The 19160-nt window shown below is 33.2% G+C and overlaps 1 protein-coding gene across 1 annotated transcript in view; it reads left to right on the top strand.

Moving 5' to 3' along the window:
• The first annotated feature begins 5908 nt into the window (after positions 1–5908).
• LOC118188697 (uncharacterized) overlaps positions 5909–19160 on the top strand; it is a 28346-nt gene continuing 15094 nt past the window's right edge. The window contains exon 1 of the mRNA XM_035359221.2: positions 5909–6855. Coding sequence (XP_035215112.1) covers positions 6584–6855 — 272 coding nt within the window. The 5' untranslated portion in view covers positions 5909–6583. The remainder of the gene's footprint in view (positions 6856–19160) is intronic.

A 19160-nucleotide genomic window follows, 5' to 3' on the forward strand; every position in this document is an offset into this window, starting at 1 on the left:
TAGTGCACTAATTTGTAGTATTAGTATACTAATATGTAGTATTGTAACACTAATATGTAGTATTAAGGCTGTTTAATAAGTAACGAGCTAATGTAATTTGGAAAATAAGTGAAGAATCCTATGCAGATCCTTCACTTATTTCCAAATTGACCTTGACCTATTTTTGACCTTGACTCTTTTTTTTAATGATATATATTAGGGATGGCCATATAGCAGCTCGTGAGCCACGTGCTGCTCTCGTGCTGGTCTAGGTGAGTGGTATGGCTTTTATGCAAATAAAATACATATATGAAATATGGAAACTAAAACTGCGCAATGTTCAAGAAAAAGTACAGCAAAGTGTTATTGATTGATTACTTAGAATCAGACTTTTTTTCTCACTTAAAACATGTTTGACTACTTCTAAAATGATATAAATACGCACTTCTGCATTTTAGAAAGCCTAGTTGCGGTTCTCGAACTTTCTTGAATTTCATCATACGATTACCACTGTTATGGAGTTTACCTTCCGTATATGTATATTTATAAGGTATTTCTCCCGCCTTCCTAGCGTGCCTTCGTGGTGTAGTGGTTCTGCGCGTTAGGCCGGTATTTCAGAGGTCCGTGGTTCGATTCCCGGCGAAGGCGTTGCTCATTTTTCATTTTTCCTGCTTCCAAAAAATACCTAGTGACTCTACAATGGCGCTCGAACTAAAAGAGTGTTGGGTGATGATTCTCCTCACCCAGGATTTGGCGATTGGGTCCCCTAAAAACTCCAGTCGCCCTTTAAAAGGGGAAGTATATAAGATATTTCTCCCGCCTTCCTAGCGTGCCTTCGTGGTGTAGTGGTTCTGCACGCTGAGTCGGTATTCCGAAAGTCCGTGGTTCGATTCCCGGCGAAGGCGTTTGCTCATTTTTCATCTTGCCTGCTCTCAAAAAATCCCCTTGTCTGTACATATTCTCATCCCCCCGGGGGTTGACTCAGGCGAATGCCTGGGAAGTACTGGTTAGGATCTGTACCTAGGCAGTCTCAACCACGGAGGTATAATAACTGTCTTCACAGAAGGCCTGAAGGCTCTCGGGACAGAGTAAGGCTCGGCAGGGACCGTACTGGTACTGCCTTGTCTGCCCTTGCTCTGTGGGGTCGCAACATGGTAGATTGTTAAGATGCGCGGGGTGGGGCCTTACGGAATATTCAATTCCGTAAGGCCATTGAAGCCAGGTCGTGAGCCTCCCTGTCGTTTGAGTTGTACATATTCTCAATGAGAAAAACTACTCTCAGGAAAGAATCTTATCTGTTATGTTTGCTAATATCCGAAAGACCAGAGATCTGCACTAAGAGCTTCAAATTAATTAACATAAAAATTGATCATTTTTCCCATTTCCTTACAAAATTTTTCATTTGACATATATTGGGAGAATTCTGAGAAATTAAATGCTTTCATATGATATAAAGAAATCTTTAATTACATTTTACTGCTCGACCACTGTTAGCGCGATCTTCTTTCATACCTGCCAGATAACTTAGATTTGCCCAAATGTAACTTTATGGAAAAGCATCCACTATTCAAGAACGCGTATTTATAATTTCATTTAATGAGATGTGGGAAAATATCGTTTTCTAATTGTTGTAGGATACACTTAATTAGAAGAATAGATTTACCTTTTAGGCATGTTTTCAGAACTGTTTATCCGTTTCTGGTTTCTTGTTGATTAATATAATATCTAAAATATTTAAATGGGAGAAAAAATTGCATATTGAAGAAAATTTTGCCTGGTATTTCGGTTCAACTTTCGAATCCCGCAAACGGGCTGGCTGCATAGGTGTTTTTGTGATATTCCGCATGTGTAAAGCGTATGCAGTATCTTGTGGATGCATACAGGAATAAAGCGGGCGCAGCCTGCTCAGCTGGCGGGTTTGCCCGCTAGTAATATCTAAAATATTTAATGACAGAAAAAATTGCATATTGAAAAAAATTTTCCATATTCTTTTTTCGAATAGCTGCAGTTTATTTTATAATTAATGTAAGAGGTAAAGCATGAAAATGTTTTTTAATTTAAAAAAAAAATGAAGACGATATCACTAGGAAAAATCGAAAAAAGAAGTATACTGTTTAAGATAGAATTGAAATAAAGTCAATTTTTTCCATCAATAATTATTTTAACACATTCGGCGATTTTTGTCGAATACATTATATACGTAAAAAGAAATTGGTACATACTTATTAACCGCTAACTCAAACTTCCCCTGGCCCCGAAGAAAAGTGATAGTTCGCCAATAAATATATGCCCTTCTGTTACAACCATGGCTTTTGTCTTCGTTTTGCTTTAATCACATGCTGAGTCTTGTTCCGTTTAGTTTGGTGTTCTATTTTTGTGTTTCGCATTTGTTATTTTCTCTGAAATTTTGCTGTAGCTTAATTTTATAACATATTCATCAGTCTATTTTACTTAAAAATAACGAATCGAAAAAAGAAAACATTATTTTTAATTTAGTCTCATTCTCCTATCTACTATCTACTTAGATGTTTCTGCTTTCAGAAGGAGCTCACCGGCAGCCGAGCGAGGAAGTCGCTGAATCCTGGTAGTTTCGCCTGACTTCGACTCTAAGAAAATGGGATAGCTCCATCGGAGTTTCGTGGTTTGCCTCATGTGTAATGCAGAAGCGAGACAGTTTCCTGTAGAAAGTCTTCCGCAAAGACATGCCTCTGCTTAGGCAGGTAGGCCCAGCATGCTTTGTCGTGATCAAATAAAAACAAAACTATTCTTAGAAGAAATTATGTACTGTAATGTCCCGAAAACGACCACCTGTGGTTTCTAAAATTGTGTACTCCTATGGAAGTGATCCATTACAGAAGATTACTACCATTGATGTGTTTAATCTGTTCCTTTTCTATGAAATGCGAGTCAGTTTCAAATATTACGAAGTTGCAGCTATGAAGAGCTTCTTACGCGTTCGGCAGCCTCGTCGACAACCTTTATTTGACAACTATCGATGAGCCATAAAGCAATAAAAGAACTCACTCATTTTTATAACACCATTAACACTTCTACGCGTGCGCAGGAGTGCTAATCATTTGTATATCCCAGCATGCAGTATATTTCACGTAAATTTGACATTTTATGCATGCTGCCTTCATGATGTAGCAATTTGCCGCCCAGACGATACAGTAATGAGTGACGCAGACTGTCGTACCGAAGGGCCCAGAGACTGTCGTACAGAATGTCAAAGAAGGCATGGATGTTAGTAAGTGTATAGTGTCTGTTCAGCAAGGCGAGATGCAAAATGCAGGGCTAGTTTAAAGTCCTCTCCAGAGATTGGTGGTGTGGAAAGAGGGGTCGAGGACTCTCGGATTGCCCCTCCCCAAATGGTTTACCTCAAAATTAGGGAGATACTGCACAGTTAGTGCTGAAGGTCTATATCCGTTTGACCAATGGTGAAATTTTGGTCACCTGCCCACTTCTACTAGTACCTATATCTAGTGTAGTAATTTTAATTGCCGATCGTGTATAGATATAATCATCTTTACATGCCTCGGTCAAAAACTAAATGACATGGATTCAGTTCTGTTAAATTATAGTTACAGTATTAGAACTTTAATTACTTGTAGTGTTAAAATTACAAGAAACACCATCTTTTTTAATAAATATGGTATAAGCCGCCATTTGTATTTTATCTCGTCTATTAGCACTGTAACCAATCACTTTCGCAGATCGTTTCCTAGCACTTTTGGGAAAACAAGTGTGCTAATATATATTAGTTCGAATGCAAGATGTGTTGATTCTGAACTATAGAGATATTTTAGTACACATTGCATGCATCCAAGAAAAAGCAGCTCGACTAAAATTTTACTTCAGCTATTAAATATAAAAGAAAATGAAAATATTTCAATTTTGAGTTGTAGAAGGTCTTTCAGACCTATAGAATTTGTGGAAAACTATTTGGTAATAGCAGTTTATGTATTCCTTTTTTGTCTAATTACCTTTCCAGAAAGAGAGCTTTGTTTTATTAAATAGTAAGAGCGAATGTAATTTTTTAAAGAGAAAATAAATTATAAAGTTATTATTATTTTAAATAACCAGCTATTATGATTTAGACCTTTACTATAGCTTCTGCTTTTCTGTTTCCTCACCAGAGGCAGAGCATGTTTCTTCCTCTTGAGACCACTACTAGGATTCGCCAGCTCTGATAAGACTGTAATTCTTCGGATTTGCGTTACATTTAATTGTTACACCGGTGAGAAGTTCTGAGCAAATTGAAAGTTAAATTGTATAGTCAACTGCTAAGCCAAGTTTTAAATTTTGAATTAACTGTTACATTAAGTAGCATCGCCATAAATTTTGGCTGATTTTGAAAGCATGAGACTTGCATTTTACTTTTCTTTTCCATAGAAAATTTAATGGGTTTTTTTTTTTTTTTTTTTTTTTTTTGATAATTTTAATCTTTTGGATAATTTTAATTTTTATATATTTGATTTTATCTTTATATATACTTTAGTCTTTATATGTAGATGAAACTATATAAGAATATTTAGAAGTATTAAATCAAAGTTTTATTAAAACATTACTAATATTAAGTAATTATGTGTACTTAATTATTTACTTCGCTTCAGCAGTATTTACGTTTCAAGAATACAGGACTGAAATACTTTCTTACAGGCACCATAAATAATTTTACAATTTTACAGCCAGAGCCTCTCCTCACCCCCAACTGGCTTAACTGAGCTCTGACTGATTTACCATAAGTTTCTGCCTTTACATTTTCCATTTAATGTTCAAAAACAGATGTAGACCGAATCCTAAATTTTGTTGAATCTGAATTCAAAAAGGTTCTTTAATCTCACGAATCCCTCGTATTAATGTAAAAATAAGAAAAAAAAAACTTTTACTTAATATTAAAATTTTTAATTATAGCAAAATTTGAAATCTGCGTTTAATGAAAAATACATTTAAAATAATTTGAGACTTAATTACAAACTTCCTGTATTAAATATCATTTGTATAGCATGTATTATTTTTTGTTTTAAACAATGTATTCTTAAATTTAGTTTCTGCAATTCGATTTCGATTTTTTCTTAATTAGAAAACATTTAAAGCAAAATAAATCTCTCATTATTTCATAAGATAAGAAGGATTCGATTCATATAAATATTTGCAAGCATAAGCTTTGCCAAGTAAACGTTTAAGAGAATACAAATCTTCTTCAGTACATTCCATATCAAATGGAAGAGAAATACGCCGGTGTAATATTTTAAATTAAGCAAAAATGCAATCTTAGTTTTCGTCAATTTTAAATAAAACTCTATAGATTTAGAGGACGATCGACAAGTTCCTCTTTTTCAGAAGCAAAAAGGTTTTCTTTCGGAAACAAAAGTTTCATTCAAAATCGGCATTAAACTAAGGTTATTTGAGCACTTTTAAGCATTCTACACAAGCGCATTTAATAATCATAATTTTCAAGCTTTTGTTTTTATTTTTGTATAGAAATAAGATGTCCATATTATTCTTCAATGGAATCGCACTGCCTGGGAAGTCTGAGAAGCTCTGCCTTATCTTTAGCATCTGTTAATTAATAATGAAATATAACGCTATCGTGTATCCGCAAAAGTGCGACAGAGATGGTACAAAAGCTCGATTAGAATATCTTTTCAAAAATCATCATTAAAAGTTTCATAATTTCTTAGAAAACTAAAATTTAATAATTCCTTAGAAGGAATAAAAAAAAAAGCGTTTCATCCTTTCTCTTCAGAAATCTTAAAAAGGCAATTAAAAACTTTTAGGGGAACAAAAAATCAAAAAGCAGGTGCAGTTTTGGGCCTTCAATTCTCTTTTGCTATTGGCTGGTTAAACAACCCTCCCGGGACAGCAGCCGCTGTGATTGGCTTTCCGTATCCCTCAATTCCAGAGGAGAAAAATCCCGCCGTATTTCGCTTTCAACCGCAATAAAATGTCATACTCAGCCATAACTGAAAGTAGTGAATGTCTGTTGATAGAGAGATATTTCTTTGTACTCTTCTTCTTGGTTAATAATTTTCACGCTGTTAATACTTCACTGAGTAGCAACGCTGTATAAGGTATTCGAATACAAGAATCTCATAGCGTAGTTTCATACACTAAGTAATCACTAAAATGTTATAGATATTTAAAGTTTCTTAAATCTATGAAAACGAGTGAACTTCATAAGCAGCAATATACTGCAGCTTCTTTTAAAATACTGTTGAAGGGAAAAATGTTATTTTTATTCTGCGAAATTAAGAAGTTAATTCTTTATTGAAACGTGAAAAATTAATTTAAATATAAAGTACGCTTTATAGATAAGAGATGATGAAGCTTTCTCTATACATATATTAAGAAAATTTGAACAGTATTTTTCATGATCTAGCAGAAAAATTCGAACTAATTTAGTAGTGAAAAAGTTTACGAAAAATATTACACGAAATTTACATATATATAGGTGGAAAAACAAACATGCGTGAGTTAGGTGTTGACTTCCTTCGAATTCTTTCTAGCACTACAGCCCTACTTAGCATTCTATAAGCTTGTGGTACATTCTATAAACTTGCTATAAAAGTGTCTTTGTATTGGAATAAATCTGGAAATATCAATGAAAGTGTTGCCTCAAGAATCAGACAACGAAAACAGTATCGGGGCCCACATGTCTCCTGAGGATTCCATGGCTACGGACTCTTCATCAGACATCTCTGAAACTCTGAATCGGAAACTTGGATCTGAAATCCAAGTGGGCAGTCCAATCGGCATCCCCTTCGTCGGATCCTTGTGTTACCTGCCTTATGAACAGACTGGAGAACTATTAGCTTTCTCGATGGCTAATCAACAGAACTTTAATCCTAGAAGGAAAAAGTCCTCCAGGTCTAGGTAAGTCAATCCTCATGATTCATAATTCCCCAAACCTCCTTAGTTCTGCAATTCATGTCCCATTCTTCAACTTTACTTTCTTAATTATTTACAATAAAAGCGTTTATCGTTGTCAATACAATCTTTTGTTCTATTTGGTAACCACTCTGAAACCTCCAATTTTTTATTATAAAGTTTTAAGGTAGTCCTATCTCATGTTTAACTGAGCAGGATCGTGAAGAATCGCTGTTGGAAAATGCGTATCTGTAGTTGTTCAGATACAATAATGCAAGTTTATTGTAAAATTATTATAAATATTTAAACGCTGTTTGGAGAATTAATTTTTTTGTAAACTCTATATGCCTTTTCATATTTTCTGTTAGAGCAATGAGATTTATTCCTCTTCTAAATCGAATGTAGCTGGCCGCCTCATCAGGGAAGAAATTCTGATGACGCCTAGCCCCATACTTCCTTTCGAAAGAAAATGACTGCGATCGTATACAAACAACCTGAAAATTTTCTAAAAATGCAATGCAATTTGAAAATGCTTTATAGTAGAGAAAAGAATTTAAATTTAATCTGACTTTTCGATCTCTGCACCGATTTCAAAGCAAATGGCAACTGACCTCAGTTTGAAGAGGAAGAATTCTTTTGCGCAAATAAACTTAAATTTTAAGTAATAAATACTGATTCACGCATAAAAATGCTGAAAAAGATTATACCTTTTGAAAGGAAAATTTGTACGCGTTTTATGCTTCATAACCTCACACTGAAAAGTTTTTCGGCCATAATCGTACAATCCATTCATTTTAATGCGACGTATTATATTTTTTATTTGACATTCAAACATTTTCAGTTAAGTTTTTCGAATAAACCATATTTAAATATAGAAAAAGGAGGCTAAGAGAGTCCTCATATTCCTTACTATGCTTTTATTACGTCAATGGCATGCTATTTACTAAATTAAATGAATATATTCTATTCAGAGAATAATGACCAAAAAATATCCACTTACCAAATTATTAAAATCTCTTGAACTAAGTTTTATTTAACCAGACTTGATTCACGTGATACAGTGGACAAAAAGCTTAACCAGAAAGATAAATGAGAAATATTTATAGTTCCTTAAACAGAACTTTGAACAGAAACTTCTCTGAAGTATTCCTTGTTTTCATTTTGCTGTAAAATTGTATCCAAGATGAATTTACGCTGTTGTTAATAAAAAATGTAGAAGAAATTTCATTTCTTTTCCTTCTTGTAAAAGTGCTTTGTTCAATCTAGTGGTAAGTTAATTATTTAGAAAGTTGTCTCACTTCTTAATAATGCTTAATAACGGTATATATTATTTTTAGTAATTTTACATACTGAAAGTCATTAACCTAGGTTTTTAGCAACCTATGCGCAGTTCAACAACAAATAAAGTATACTTTGTCGATCTAAAACTTTTAATTCTATTTCTTGTGTATTAAACTATTTTCTCCGTCCGGAATAAGTGATTATGATGAAATCTTTTAACAACATAAAAATTAGTAACCTCTATATTCCTGTTTTAATTTTTTTTTCAAAGTGCAATATATTTTGATATTATATCGGTTTATGTCATGTTACGCTTAACAACGAAATGTAGAAATAGACGAAGCTTTTAAAATTAAAATTATTTTTCTACTGAGTTTCTTTTTTTTTCTTTTTTTTTTTTTTTTCAGAAGTATAGATTTACTCTCTTAAATTGGCAACAGTATATATTATTTTAATTAAAAAAGAGATAGAAATATTTGCGGTGACATTTTAAAATTTTTAGCTCAAAGGGCGTTAGCCCAGAAGGGCTATTCATTTCGTTCTGTCATTTTGCGTCGATTCACTGTAAACGGCGAATCACTTTTAAATTGTTGCCACCAAATATTATCTCCCTGTATTATATTTAAAAAATTAAATATGAAGAATCTGCATAAATGTATGTATGTTTCTAGCATTGTGATAAAACAACGGTACCTAGAACCATCCAATTTTGAATAACGTACATCTCCACACGAATATGGGCATTTGGAAGTCCATATTTGGAATTTGTTTTATTATCTGTTTCATATTTTATACAGCATTTATGAGTTTTTGATTAAGAAATTGAACGATTTTAAAGCGAGCAATGGCAACACTCTAAAGGAAGAAAAAAATTATCTCCAGTGTGGCGAGACTGTGTATCGGAAATTCTAAAGATACGATCTTTTGAATTTTTTGTGATACTGCTGTTCAATTGAATTTCATTGTTTAAGTGTGAAGAGCATGATATTTAATAAATAAAGATAACACATAAAGCGGTAAAAAAAGATCCCCTTTGGGCGTAATAATAAATCTAAAAGCTTTCAGATTTTTTTTTTTTTTCCATTAAAAATTTTTTCTTAACTTTTTAACGTAAATTCTTCTCTAGGATGTTAAATTGCAGTCTAAAATTTTCAAATTGTAAGTTTTTTTTTTTTTTTTTTGAATAGAAGTATTTTTCCGCCTTTAATACACTAAAAACGGAACTGTTAGTTTCTTGCAAATTATGTATCATTTTGGGGGAATATCACAAAGGAATCCTTTTCCATTTTGTGAAGAATTTTTCAGTGGCAAATTATTGATAAAAATCCATATTTTTCATATGTTTTAGCCTCGTAGATCATATACGCGCGTTTGAGAAAAAATCGCAACTTGCATGCATGTAGCTGCTCTGAGAAAAAATTGGGGAAGAAAATAATGTAATAATGATGTAATGATAAAGAAACAGGGGCTAATATTAACAATTGATTGAAAATTATAAATTAATTTATTTTTACAAGTAAATGTATAAAATTATGTAATGAGAAAAAGAGAACTTCTATGCTCTTCGCGACTCGCTAATGGGTCACGACGAACAGTCTGGAAACTACTGATGTAGAATATTTCAGGAAAAAATTCGAGTGCTGAAAATTTATAGCATTTATTTTATAGCATTACTTATTTATAGCATTTTATTAGTTATTTTTAATTTCATGTTTATATATGGTGATTCATTTTCTTTTTAAATAGTCGTAAACTTAATCCATAAATATTTCACCATGCTGTTTTTCTAGCTTCAATAATAGGTGGTGTATTCAGAAAATTTAAAATAATAATTGCTTTAAGAAAAATTTGAAATATTTTTTTTTATTGCCGATGCAAATGGTTTCTTATATGATTTAAGTGCAATTGAAAAGTTCTAGAGTAGAAATTGCTTTACGCAAAATTTGTTGAAAATAATCTAAAAAATTGTCGAAAAATTAAAGCAAGAAATGAGTCATCTGCATTTTTAATGAAAACCACTTTAGCCTATCTGATCACAACATAGTATAAAACCTCCTACAATTCAAATGCCGATAAAAAAACTTCATGAAAATTCAAAATACCATCCATTGTCTTATGCAATAAAATTGTAAAATGCTATGTAATACATACAGACATTTGCTCTATGTTGTTTTGAGCACTTCATTATTATAAGACAGAAAGTATCCTTACCATGCCGCCCAACCGGGATAGTGGTTAGCGACGCTGACTGCCTTACCGCAGGCCCCAGGTTCGAATCCGAGAGAAGGCATGGATGTTTGTAAATGTTTGTAAATATTGGGTATAGTGTCTGTGCGGCATGGGACTCTCATCTAAATATGTATCCAGCCGAAAGGGTTCTCGAGAGGTTTTTGGTATGGGAAGAGGCGTGGGAGACTCTTAGACCCATCCATCCCCGGGGAGCTCTCCATGAAAATTGGGGGCGAAACTGAGCACTGTCACCTGTATAGTGTCGAAGCTCACTCTTGCATTCTTTACCACGAAGAATTTCGTGGGTTTAATCTGATGTTACTGAGAGACCATCTGGGCGACGTGATATAAGTCACAACAACAACATATCCTTTCCACGGATCATCCGAAACCAAAACTGAATCTCAAATAGCTCATTTCTTCGTATTATTTCTTCTTTGTATCCAAAATAGCTCATTTCTTTATATTCTTTTTTCTTTATATCCGAAATAGCTCATTTCTTTGTATCTAAAATAGCTCATTTCTTTATATTCTTTTTTCTTTATATCCGAAATAGCTCATTTCTTTGTATCTAAAATAGCTCATTTCTTTGTTTACTTTCTGTATTGTAATACAGAAAGTAAAACTGGAATATAATTTATATTTTATCTCCACATTTTTATACGCACTTATTTTTTTTCTTTAATAGCCGAAGGCAGCCGCCATGGGTTATTCGGAAAACAAATGTTATCCGAAATGACTCCTTCAGGTGTAAATGCAATACATACTTTTCCTTCATGTTCCTTTCTTTAATTGTCTAAATTAATTACAACGAGTCTCTCTGTCTCGAAACAAACAAACAACCAAAAAATGCTACCCAAAATTCTTGTTGCGGATTAGTTCGGATAAATGAAATTCTACTGCATCTGAAATCTGTCTGCCAATTACTACTTATCGCATGGATATGCGATATACAATATTTAAAAGTAATTATGAAAGTGAGAAAGTTCCGTGTTATACATATTTTTAGGAAATTATCCTTTTGAATCCTTTTGAATAACTTGACTGTCATAAATTGATGTTTTCCGAAGCGCGATCATAGGAAATAAGATCTGATATTCTAAGCAATTATTCAAAGGAAGACTCTTGTCTTTTTCTTCAAATGCATTTATTAAGAATAGAAATAAAGTTCTTTGCTAATTCAGAAGTCAAACAACAAAAATCAGCGTTATATTTACAAAATTTTCACAGGACTAGTTTCGATGGTTTTACCGAACCACCATCTTCAGCTGCAAAACCGCAAATGAACAAGATAGGAAGTAATGATTAGATAAGATAAGAAAGCCTGGACAAGAATAAGCAAGTGGCGCCATCTGTTGGTAAAACCAGAACTAAAACATAATTTCTTTAAAGGCCGAAGGCAAATTTGGATTGGAATTAGGATCGTTAACTAGAACAGAAAGATTTTTATGAATGTGAAATGCCTCTAGAAAATCCGGTTCTCCAATGGAAGATGTTTTTTGAATAATTTTGGCAGCAGAAAAACTGAAAGTGTGGTTTTCGGACCAACAATGTTGAGCAACAGAAGACTTTTGTGTTTCCTTTTTTCTAACATATGCCTCATGTTCCTTGACGCGAAATTTTAAGGCTCTCTTAGTTTGGCCAATGTAAATTAAACCACATTGGCAAGGAATCCTGTAAATACCCCAGGAATTCATATCCGGAATGGGGTCCTTGAGTATGGAACTCGGAATTTTATTGATGGGAGAATAAACAACCCGAAAGTTAAATTTCTGCAAAATATGTGCAACTTTATAGCTAACTGATGGAAAGAAGGGAATGACAACAGAATTTTTATAATCTCCTAAAACAAGATTGTGCCTTTTAGTGTGTTGAGATGAGAATTTTTTAACTGCTTGATTAATAATGTTGGGTGGAAAGCCCCTGTCAATAGCTATTGCTTTTAAATACTTTAGTTCTTCATCAAGGGCTAGTTTGGAGGAGCAAACTTGAAGAGCACGGAAAACATAGGAATAAAATGAAGCTAACTTTTGTTTAGTCGGATGACATGATTTAAAGTGTGGTGGAAGGCAAACCGATGAAGGTTTACGGTAAACCGTAGTACTGAAGTTGGATGTGTTACGTGTGACCAGAATGTCGAGAAATGGAAGAGAATTGCAAGTCTCAAGTTCAAAAGTGAACTGACTAGCAGGATCAATAGAATTCATTGTTGAAGGAACTTTATTTAAATCATCTTTATTACCTTCAAACAGAGTAAAAGTATCGTCTACGTAGCGAAACCATGCCGGGAAGTTTAAAGTTTCAAACAATTTTGACTCATAATAATGCATGTAGATATCAGCCAGGATGGGACTGAGGGGGCTTCCCATGGCTAACTGAAGCCATTTTCCACTCTATTAGACAATAACCTTTACACCATAAAAAATTCAATAGAGTTTGTAAAAAAGGTTAAAAACATTTCTCCTCGTAATTTACTCATGGTTTCTTTTGATGTAAAATCATTATTCACCAATGTCCCAGTGGAGGGTGCATTAAGATGTCTAGAAACCAGACTTCGCGAATTTCATTTCTCTTGCATCGAAATTGATGAGCTAATTTCTCTCACTCAACTCTGTTTGAAACAAACACATTTTGTTTTCCAAAATAAATATTACAAGCAAACTGAGGGATTAGCCATGGGAAGCCCCCTCAGTCCCATCCTGGCTGATATCTACATGCATTATTATGAATCAAAATTGTTTGAAACTTTAAACTTCCCGGCATGGTTCCGCTACGTAGACGATACTTTTACCCTGTTTGAAGGTAATAAAGATGATTTAAATAGAGTTCTTTCAACAATGAATTCTATTGATCCTGCTAGTCAGTTCACTTTTGAACTTGAGACTTGCAATTCTCTTCCATTTCTCGACATTCTGGTCACACGTAACACATCCAACTTCAGTACTACGGTTTACCGTAAACCTTCATCGGTTTGCCTTCCACCACACTTTAAATCATGTCATCCGACTAAACAAAAGTTAGCTTCATTTTATTCCTATGTTTTCCGTGCTCTTCAAGTTTGCTCCTCCAAACTAGCCCTTGATGAAGAACTAAAGTATTTAAAAGCAATAGCTATTGACAGGGGCTTTCCACCCAACATTATTAATCAAGCAGTTAAAAAATTCTCATCTCAACACACTAAAAGGCACAATCTTGTTTTAGGAGATTATAAAAATTCTGTTGTCATTCCCTTCTTTCCATCAGTTAGCTATAAAGTTGCACATATTTTGCAGAAATTTAACTTTCGGGTTGTTTATTCTCCCATCAATAAAATTCCGAGTTCCATACTCAAGGACCCCATTCCGGATATGAATTCCTGGGGTATTTACAGGATTCCTTGCCAGTGTGGTTTAATTTACATTGGCCAAACTAAGAGAGCCTTAAAATTTCGCGTCAAGGAACATGAAGCATATGTTAGAAAAAAGGAAACACAAAAGTCTTCTGTTGCTCAACATTGTTGGTCCGAAAACCACACTTTCAGTTTTTCTGCTGCCAAAATTATTCAAAAAACATCTTCCATTGGAGAACTGGATTTTCTAGAGGCATTTCACATTCATAAAAATCTTTCTGTTCTAGTTAACGATCCTAATTCCAATCCAAATTTGCCTTCGGCCTTTAAAGAAATTATGTTTTAGTTCTGGTTTTACCAACAGATGGCGCCACTTGCTTATTCTTGTCCAGGCTTTCTTATCTTATCTAATCATTACTTCCTATCTTGTTCATTTGCGGTTTTGCAGCTGAAGATGGTGGTTCGGTAAAACCATCGAAACTAGTCCTGTGAAAATTTTGTAAATATAACGCTGATTTTTGTTGTTTGACTTCTGAATTAGTATTTATTCGGCGTGTTATTGTGTCTTAAAGTTCTTTGCCTACATAAAAAATATCAGTGATACAGATGGACTTTATGACATCTGATAACAGTTTCTAATTAAGATCAGACATGCATGGATCAGAATTTCATGGAAGGTTTGTGTTGCAATCTTTATAAAACAATAATTTCTTATTGTTGTATTTTTTTAAATCTAAGGCAAGGCTAATGGCACTAGAAAGCTTTGCTCTAACCCAAAATATCTAATGTAATCTGGTATAGTCTAATATCGAATTTTAATTCCTGAGAAAGCTCGGATATTTGTAAGTGTATAATGTCTATGTGGCATGGGGGAAGTTAGACTACTGATGACCAAAAGTTATCTCGAGAGCCTTGATGGTAGAGAATGAGGGACGGGAAACTCTCGCATCAACTCCTCGGGATATTCTCCATGAAAACTGAGAGGGGAATTGGGTATAAAAGCAGTCGTCTCTGTAGAACTCTGATTTTCTTAACGATAAGATAAGGGCATCCATTCACGATGAATGCATTAAATTGCAGTTGTTCAAGCATTTAAAACAACAACATATTTGATATATGTCATAATAATATCAATCATAAAATCAAACATAATCCTATATTTGATTAGAAATTCAGTTCTTCATTTCCTTCAACAGAAAAACGGTTATTTTTTAAAACGTTTATATGAGTATTAAATGCGCTTCAAAAGACTAAATCAGTGCTAAATATGGATAATATTTAATAGAATAACTGAAAGGGTTATTTTATTCACTTAAGATAATTTCGCAAAAAAATTATTCCTCAAGGTTGCAAATTACTTGTTTCTTGAGTTTAAAAAAGAATTTACTCGTTTTAAACGAAAATTCGAATCAAATTTTATTTTATTTCTTACTACAGAAACATAAAATCATCATAAATATATTATAAAAATAAAAGCGATACTTATGAACTTACAACAAGCATTTAGATAATATTTAAGATTTATAGCAGCATGGAAGTTGCTTCTCAGAAATTAAACGGCGAATGTTTGGAGAAATCGCAATCTCAGAATAGTTCCTATATTTGATCTATAATTGTTTTACACTTAAATAATATTAAACGAAGAAAATGTTTATACTGAATACTGGTAGCTCGGTCCGGGGTTCGAGTCCCAGCGAACCGGTTAGCTGCATGGGCTCTTTCATGGATTTCCCCATCTGTAACGTGGATACAACCGTTTCCCATAAAAACTCCTTCACCGAGCATTCCTCTGCCATGTATCTCTTTGCCATGTAGTGCCTAACGGCGGATTAGGTAATAAATAAATAAAAATACTCCACATTTATTCTGTCGTTTCAAATGATATCCTCCATTTGTAAAGCCTTAATTATTTTTAAAACATTGTAAAGACATTAGGATTTCTGAAAGCAGAAGAGATGAAAAATTAGCAACGCCTTCGCCGGGAATCGAACCACGGACCTCTGAAATACCGGCTCAGTGTGCTGACCACCACGATGGCACGCTAGGAAGTTAGGAGAAATACCTTACAGCATAATATTTTTAATTAATTAGTACAATTTTTATTAACGAAAGAGTTGAAGCAAAACATTTTCAAAATTTTAAATAAGTAAATAATCTTGGTCTAATATAATTTTGTTTTGATTAAAATTAAAAGAATTAAATTTTAAAATAGTAGCTCAGTCGAAAATAAAATTTAATATAAAGTACATAAATTCAATTTAAAAATAAATAGATTTGATTTCAAAACAATTAAGAAAGTCATAAATTAATTGTTGAGTTCGTAATAAACTGTTTTATGAATAAGCATAGTTTTGAAAAAAATCAGCCCTTGTTTAAGAAGCATCATATCAAGTTCCGTAGCTGACTCTTAAAAATACAGTACACACATCTGTTTAAAAAGTCAGCTATTTGTTATTCCAGGCACTGCGTAATTTATATAATAGCATATAATTAGAATAAGTTGAATCTGAATGAATCGCTAAATACATGAATCTGAAGGGTACGTTAACTCTCCATTCAGATTACAAAATACACTTTTATAAAGACATAGCATTTCGTGACATCAAACTTACATGATAATTTTAAATGTAAAATTCCTTCTGCATACTTTAATTTGTTAACATAAAGTATTTTAACCTTTTTTTTAAAGGCAATAACAAAAATACATAATATGGCTATGGTAGTAACTTTATCTCGATGTGAATTTTACCGGATTTTCTAAGACTTCCCCTATATTACATTTTTTTGCGAATATCGAAAAAATCATTAAATTTGGGATTTTGTTCTATTATTTCAAATATTAAAATAAAACTGTAAAATTATTTTTATATTTAATAACTTTTATACTATATTCCTTTAGAATTTCTACAAAAATACACTGCAAAACATGCCTATTTGAAACTTTAAATTAAAAGACAGAATTTTTAATTACTCTAGGTTTTGCTGGACACCTAGATTATGAAAGAAAATTGCTTCTCAAAATTTATTGTCCACTATTTATATGCCAATACCGATAAGCAGTTAATGCAAAATTAGCCATTTTAAAAAACATGCTCTTAGTGAAGGAAATCTGTGTATGATCAGCATAACGCATAAAACCTTTGATTTAAATGAACAGTGTTGAATGCGTTTCTAGAATTTGATTGGTTTTAAAATATACAATTTTTAATTCATTTATATACTTTTTTATGGTGCACACTAGCCATTTTAGGCTACTAAGCTCAGAAGCAGTGGCCATTTTATTATGGAGGCACCCAAAGAGCGTCCGCCGTTACTTCCTATGAAGCGACAGACCCCGTTCTCCGGGACTCGAACCCGAAAGTGTTTGTAAAAATCCAGGCCATGACACTTTTCAGAATTTTTCCTACTTACTCATCTATCCTCCTGCTAATTTAGCTTCTTTTTTTCCCCTCGATAAAACTATTGCCCTAATTTTTCTAATTCTTCATACATTTGTTCCGTTTCCTTTTTACTAAGTTTACTGCTTGAAATTCTGCAGGGAAAAAATATTTACATGTCGTACTTCATTCAAGGAGCAGGAGAGGAAGAACTCAGCATATTAAATAGTGCATGTAAATAGATGCACTAATAATGATGTATTTATATACGTGTATTAAACTATTAGTTGCAGTTATTGCTTACAGAACTTTTCTTTTTACTTCCACGTTGTCTTTCACTATTTACTTCACTTTGTACTTTGGTCATAAAATGTACCGTCTTCATAGTGTATGTCATTCTTATTAAAACAATAATTTCTAAATATCATCACCAGCCATATAGCGGCTAAACAATAAAAACACAGGGAGGTCAACTCGGGCTCAAATCTCAGAAAATGGTCCGACTAAATGAGATTCTTTGTAGGTTCCTGCATATGAAAACAAAGACGAGCCAGTTTTCATTAAACCGTTTTCCATTTAATCATGCCTTCTCTTAAGTAGATAGACTTTGTGATCCCCGTCGTAACCCAAATAGACCAGTCTATGTAGAGAAAAGTTAGAAGAGAGAAAAATGTAAATTACGATTATATTTTTATTTTCGTATTTAGCTGTATGCTCAATTTTTTGATGGATTCATTATGCCCATTGGGCTTACCTGAGGAGCTGATGGTTAGTAACAGTTAACGATTAAAAGAATGATACAGAATCTAGTGTTTATTGTATTTAATAAAAGTTACCTTGTAATCAGTTTGCATTTGCTAAAATAAGACTTAAAATTTGACAAAATTGCAATCTTATTTTGGCATAGATGTTTAACCCCTCCATCTTGCTCCATCCTTCTTTCCTATACCCATCCATCATTTCACCATGGCTTCTCCCACAGGATGAAATCCAAGAATCTTCTTGCCTGATTTCCTCAGCTACTAACTTCTTGAAAAGATTTTCGTCTCAACAGATTTTACATTTTCCTTGGGTATACACCCTAAGCGTCACAAACATTTATAGGATAGGATTTCATAAATCTAACAGCACGGGAATCCGTTAGCCAGTACTGCCAACTATAACACTCCGAGTGGTGAGCTTAGTTTGAGCGTTATAAATTAATTAGACAATATAAAATAATGTAAATAGTCTAGGCTTTTAACGAGATTTTGTTCTACAATCTAACAGCTAATGTAGCTTTTCGAATATTATTGATAATTTATCCCCCTTAATAAGAAATGAGACTTCTAAAAACTAAACGTCCAAATTAACACAAAGTTCATTAAACCACACCTTACAGTGTGAAAATAAAATCCAGTACAAAACAATATTTCGCTCCTTGGCTATACTATTAGCAGTTAAAGTATACTATTAACAGTTATAAAGTAAACGGCCGGATGGCCCTTAAAGAGACAAGGATTCTTTTACATAGGCAACTAAATTTTAAATTCAACTAACCTCTGAATAGAAGCTAAAGATTTTGACGAGAATACTACTCACCAGCTACTTGCTTGGCAGCTAAGCAAGTTATGCTCGCAAGACATAGATCTCTTGATACTATTGCAACATGAGTTACAGTTAACTACTCGTTTTTAACTCGTTTGCGCATGACTTCAGTTTGCTTTACTTTAGAGATAAACTCTTGTTCGAGCGAATGTTTGCGAGGGAAGTGAGTAGAAACAAAACTTAAAAATAATTGCCATGGCGTTGTGATAGAAAAGTAACTTTCAAAACCTGAAAAAAAAGTATTTATAATATAGAAATGAATAGTAATGGAATATTACTTCAAACTGTGATATTTAGCATTTACAGGGCTAAATATCACAGTTTGAAGTAATATTTACAGGGCATTTTACTAGTGCGGCAGCAAACTCAGGAGTGTGTATTAGGCATCAAGAGGAACAATAATAATCTTAGAACTTGCTAATGCAACTCACGTTTAGTTGGTGAAAATTGCGGAAATACTTATGGAGGGACTCACGTTAAGTAGTTACCAAGAACATTTGCATAACTAC

Source organism: Stegodyphus dumicola, chromosome 4, assembly GCF_044657685.1.
Source record: "Stegodyphus dumicola isolate Sdum_Otavi_A_Nest chromosome 4, ASM4465768v1".
Classification (NCBI taxonomy): Eukaryota; Metazoa; Arthropoda; class Arachnida; order Araneae; family Eresidae; genus Stegodyphus; species Stegodyphus dumicola.